This window comes from Prunus mume, linkage group LG2 (assembly GCF_029339155.1).
Source record: "Prunus mume cultivar Tortuosa linkage group LG2, ASM2933915v1, whole genome shotgun sequence".
Lineage (NCBI taxonomy): Eukaryota > Viridiplantae > Streptophyta > Magnoliopsida > Rosales > Rosaceae > Prunus > Prunus mume.
In genome coordinates this window covers 30,753,995-30,759,796 of record NC_142699.1, presented here as the reverse complement: position 1 = coordinate 30,759,796, position 5,802 = coordinate 30,753,995, and the positions used below count along the sequence as shown (strand labels likewise).

Genomic DNA, 5,802 nt, shown 5'->3' with positions numbered 1-5,802 from the left:
TTTGTCTGTCCATTCAAAGGCTGATGTGTAAAAAGGAGGGAAGCTCTCTTTCTCTCCTTGTGCCATGATAAAAATTTGAATTTTGGGTCCCATCCCATGTAATGGACCCTTTTGATGAAATCCCATTTGCATAAAAATGATACCATCTTCCACAGCAGAAAGGGCTTGATACTGTTACTATATAGTATATATCCTAAGATTTTTTTATTCTTGTTGTGAATATTTATGAAGCACATCGATACTATTATCATTGAAGTAACAAAGAAAAAAAAGAGTAAGGGTAGGATTGAAATCTTCCTTTTGCAGCTTTTGATGATCATAATGAATGAGGGAAAAATTATTTGATATATAGATATATATAAGTGCATCATATGCCATTAAAACTTACCATGTATATTGAGATTTGCAAGTCCCAACAGATGAAAATGATTATAAAAAGTTACTTCTTTTATACTAATTGTCTCCAAAAACAAAAATCTTAATGACATAAGAATGGGTGATAAAAAGATGGCGCAGTACTGTTAACTCTGAACAGAAGAGAGAGAAAGAAGCAATGGAGTGGAAATGAAAAGCTAACAAAAGCTAATCACAAAAAAAGAAAAGATAAATAGTAATAAAATAAAAAGAAAACTCGAGCAGGGAGTATAAAGAAGGTGGCCTAGTCTAGCCTGGTTTTCTCTAAAGCTCAACTAAACTCCCTTCTATCAGCTGAAAGCTCTTCTTTCTAAAACTCACTCTCTCTCTCTCTCTCTCTCTCTCTCTCTACTTCTACTTGAGCTGGTGGTGTGTGATAGTAGTTTGAACCCTTCCAAAGTTCCATTTTTTTTTCCTTAGCTTCTTCTTCTCAGGTTAATAGTTGGTGGGGGTGGTGTTGAGGAAGAGGGGGATTATAAGAGAAGGAAAAAAGAAACTAGTGATATTCTCGTTCTGAAGATAAGTTGTCACAAACTAAGGGGTGGGTTGGGGGGTGGGTTTTGGTCAAGTGATGCGCTCAGGAACTTGTGCGGTTCAGCAGACCCTCACAGCGGAGGCTGCTTCAGTTTTGAAGCACTCTCTCAGCTTGGCAAGGAGGAGAGGCCATGCTCAGGTCACTCCTCTTCATGTGGCTGCCACTTTGCTCAGCTCAAGGACCAGTCTTTTGAGGAGGGCTTGTCTCAAATCTCAGCCACACCAAACTTCTCATCCTCTCCAATGCAGAGCTCTTGAGCTTTGCTTCAATGTGGCTCTCAACAGGCTCCCAACAACTCCTGGCCCTCTGCTCCATGGCCAGCCCTCTCTCTCCAATGCTCTGATTGCAGCACTCAAGAGAGCACAAGCCCACCAGAGAAGGGGCTGCATAGAACAACAGCAGCAGCAACCACTTTTAACCATCAAAGTTGAGTTGGAGCAGCTTATCATCTCCATCCTTGATGACCCAAGTGTCAGCAGGGTTATGAGAGAAGCTGGTTTCTCTAGCACTAATGTCAAGAACAACTTAGAGGACACATCAACCTCTTCTGTTTTTCAGTGTTATAGTAGCTCTGGTGGGGTTTTCTCTTCTCCTTGTTCACCTTCTCCTCCCACTGATCATCATCATCATCATCACCATCAAAATAATAATATTCCTGGTAACTTTTGGCAAACCCATTTCTTGTCTTACACTTGTGAGCAAAACCCAGTTCTTTTTTCCCCACAAAAGACAAAACTTTCATTGGTCAACCCCACCAGTACCACTACTACTTCCACACAGCACTCTGCTTCTAAGGAAGATATCAAGTTGGTGTTTGAGGTCTTGTTGAGGAAGAAGAAGAGGAACACTGTGATAGTTGGTGATTCTATGTCCATAACTGAAGGCCTTGTTTCTGAGGTCATGGGGAGGATAGAAAGAGGCCTACAAGTTCCTGAGGAACTGAAATCAACCCATTTCATCAAGTTCCAATTCTCACCAGTTTCTCTGAGGTTCATGAAAAGAGAAGATGTTGAAGCAAATCTTTCAGAGCTGAAAAGAAATATAGACTCATCTCTTGCATCAGGTGGAGGTGCAGCAGGAGGAGGAGGAGGAGGTGCTATCATTTACACGGGAGACTTGAAATGGACTATTAATGATGATGAGAGAAGAGATCAAGCCTCAACTGGTTATAGCCCAGTTGAGCATTTAGTTGCAGAAATTTCAAGGTTGGTCTCAGACTATGAAAATAGCTCAAAGCCAAAGGTTTGGTTGATGGCAACTGCAAGTTACCAGACATACATGAGGTGCCAAATGAGGCAACCACCTCTTGAGATCCAATGGTGTCTTCAAGCTGTTTCTGTTCCATCAGGTGGACTTGGTTTGAGCCTCCATGGTTCCAGGTAAATCATCATCTCTTGCTGTATTTAATAATAATAATAATATTATTATTATTATTTCATGTCTGTTATTGATAGATGCATAAGTCCTCCATAGATCAGTTCTTGAAGCTTTAATGTTTTGTACTATTCTGTTACATGGTCTGCATGAAACCAGAACCACTTAGGCAAAGGGAGACAGATATACGAACGAACCAGTGTCCTTTTCTTTTCTCTTCGTTTTGTCAGGTTGTATAAGCTACTGATCAAAATTACAGTTTTCACTGATAGATGTTTAAGATGGAAAAAAACCAAAAACAAAAGTTTACAAGGTCTGTTTTTGCTTTTTTCTTTTCTTTTTTTCATCTTTAATAAACAAAACAAAAAAATAAAAAAAATCAGAAACCCTGTTTACATTTCAAAATAAAGAACTGTTTCTGTTTATTTTGGTTGTCTTACTTAAAGGAATAGGACTCTGCAAGTTCCAACTTAACTAAGCAAACTATTTTGGAGAACCCTTAAGAGCATTATAGTTACTTAAAAGCAATATATATATATATATATATATATATATATTCAGTTAAATGAATTTGTCCCCATTGACAAGGGGCCAAAAAAAAAACTCTAACATAAAAGTACAAAGGTGTACAGATGTCTGAGATAATGGAGAAAGAATTCTATGAAACGGACCAATAGCACTATGACACGCGTGATAAAATTTCCATGTAGCATAACATTATTGAGCTGTCCCCGTTGCAGCTAATTTTTTCTCGAGATAATTGCATCTGTCCAATGTATACTATATTCTTTATCAAGCATGTTCTTCAAACAGTTGTATTAGCAAAATAGAATCCTTTTTATTTAGTTTCAGATAGCTGCTTCATATTAATTAAATACTTGATCTTGATATAGCATTGATAAATGAAGCTGCTATTTACAGAAGCTGACGTGTGTTGCATTTTATATGTTTGACAGTGTCCATGACTCAAGAATAATCTTCTCTCAGAGCCCATCTGAAGTGCTAGAACCAAAACCATTCAACAGAAAGGATGAACAAGATCATAACATCACTTGCTGTGAAGAATGCACTTCAAATTATGAAAAAGAAGCTCAGCAGCTGAAATCTGGCCAGCAGAAATTGCCTGCCTGGCTGCAACCACATGGCACCGAAGCCCGTCAAAAGGTACCATTCATTTGTTAAAGAACTTTTTGACTTATGGATCACAACTTTAGAAAAAGAAAAAAGGAAACCTAGTGATAACTGAGCCAGCAAGATTGATTTATTATTATTTTTCTTTAATTTAATTCTGATATATCATTATAATTTTCAGGATGAAGTGGCTGAGTTGAGGAGAAAGTGGAACAGATTATGTTACAGTCTGCAGCACCAAGGAAGGCATACAGTTCAGAATCATTTGAGCTCTGCTAATTTGTACAACAATCAAGGCTTAGTTGGAAAGAACTACTCTTATGCTTCAACATACCCTTGGTGGTCTACCCAAAATGGGGTCTCCCCGGATTTGAATTCAATCTCCTTTGGTCATGATCCAGCTTCAGAACCCACCCATGGCTCTAATCTCGTGCCTCGATTCAGGAGACAACAATCGTGCACAATTGAGTTCAATTTCAATAATGGGGTCCAAAAAAATCAAGTGGTGGAACCAAGTTTGGATTCTCTGAAAAGCACCGAAGGCAAGGAAGTAAAGATCACCCTTGCTCTTGGCAACTCTGTGTTTTCTGATTCAGGGAAATCGGTGGAAAGAAAAAGAAGTGAAAGAACAATGCAGAGAGCTGACATGTGTAAGCTATTGAAAGAGAATGTTCCTTGGCAATCAGAATCCATTCCTTCAATAGTAGAAGCCATCATTGACTCCAAATCGTCCCGGCAGGAGACTTGGTTGCTGATTCAGGGGAATGACTCAATTGGAAAAAGAAGGTTGGCGCAGGCAATTGCAGAATTAGTTATGGGTTCTACTGATTCACTTCTCCATTTCAACATGAACAAAAGAGACAATGAGATGAACCCAAGAGCAGAAGTCCTAGGAAGAGCCTTGAAATCCAATGAGAAACTCGTCGTGCTGGTAGAAGATGTTGACTTGGCTGACACCCAGTTCTTGAAATTTTTAGCTGATGGTTTTGAAACACAAAAATTCGGAGAAGTCAGTAGAAGAGAAGGGAATTTAGGCCAAGCCATATTCATCTTGACTAAGGGTGACTCCACAAGATATGAAGACAAGGCAAAGTACCTGAAATCTATAATCCAAATGACATTGAAGGTTGACGAAAAACATAGTACTAGTCCAAGTTTTGGGGGAGTTAACTTCGATCACAAGCGAAAGGCTGAGTGGGAGCTACAAATCAAGACCAAGACTCCAAGAATTGAAGAGAAGGAAGATCTAAGTGTGGTTGCTGTTGAGAATGTGAATAGCAAGAAGGACTTCTCAAGGCAATCAAGCTTCAACACCCTTGATCTCAACCTCATGGCTGGAGAGGATGATGAAATTGAAGACAAAGCAGGGGAGCTGAGCCCCATTTCAAGTGACTTGACTCGCGAAACTACCACCGATCTCCAAACCCCACATGGGTTCCTCGAATCGATCGAGAACATGTTTGTTTTCAATCGAAGTCCGGCTAGAGATCGAGAGATAAGCGAGCTCTTCATGTCCAAGATTGAAGGGTGTTTTGAAGAGGTATATGGGAAGCATAACGTGGTTAGTTTTAGTGTGGATAAGAGGGTGTTAGAGGGGATTTGTAATGGATCTGGTTATTTTCCCAATAGCTTGTTTGAGAAATGGCTGAAAGACATTTTTCAAACAAGGTTGAGGGCGGTTAAACTTAGCGGGAAAGAGGGTATACTTGTAAGGCTCTGTTTGGGTGACAAAGAAGAAGGCATTTTGGAGGGTTTCTTGGGTTCTTGTCTTCCTAAGAAAATCCAAATTTCTTGAGTGAGAGCTATATTCTATATATGCCTCTCTCAAGAACAAAACTAGCCATATTGTCTGCTTCTGTAACAACTGCTAATTTTCTAAATAGGATGTGGGGTTTTTTTTTTTTTTTTTCTTTCCTTGTTAATTCACACTGTTTTCTCCATATTTTGTTTTTCCATCTTCCACTGCAAACTAATTAATTTTGTTCTCCCCCTTCATTTTATTTTTCACCAAATTATAAGGACCAAAGATTATCACCAAAAGCATAGCTTCTTGTGCTCTCATAGCAAATAATTCAAAGATTTCAAATATATATTATTGTGAAAAGATTCACACAAAACACACAAACAAACAATGCAGCAGAAGTATAAGAAATGCAAAGAAAAAGAAGGAACACACTTTTTTTTTTTTTTTGAGGGTATACTTACCCAATAAGCAAAAGCAATTGCAAAGATTTCCAACAAATCTTTAACCTCAAAACCCAAAACCCCAATACTCTCAAAACCTTCTCACACATTAAAGCCTAAGCTCCCGAGGACCAAAACTCGTTTGGTCCCCAAATCTCTCAGAA

The 5,802-nt window shown here is 38.8% G+C and overlaps 1 protein-coding gene across 1 annotated transcript; it reads left to right on the top strand.

Moving 5' to 3' along the window:
* The first annotated feature begins 679 nt into the window (after positions 1-679).
* Positions 680-5,360, top strand: LOC103344119 (protein SMAX1-LIKE 4). Its single transcript, XM_008247748.2, has 3 exons — positions 680-2,328; positions 3,280-3,487; positions 3,636-5,360. Exons 1-3 carry the CDS (start codon positions 986-988, stop codon positions 5,247-5,249), a joined length of 3,165 nt encoding a protein of 1,054 aa, XP_008245970.2. The 5' UTR covers positions 680-985; the 3' UTR covers positions 5,250-5,360.
* The last annotated feature ends 442 nt before the right edge of the window (positions 5,361-5,802 follow it).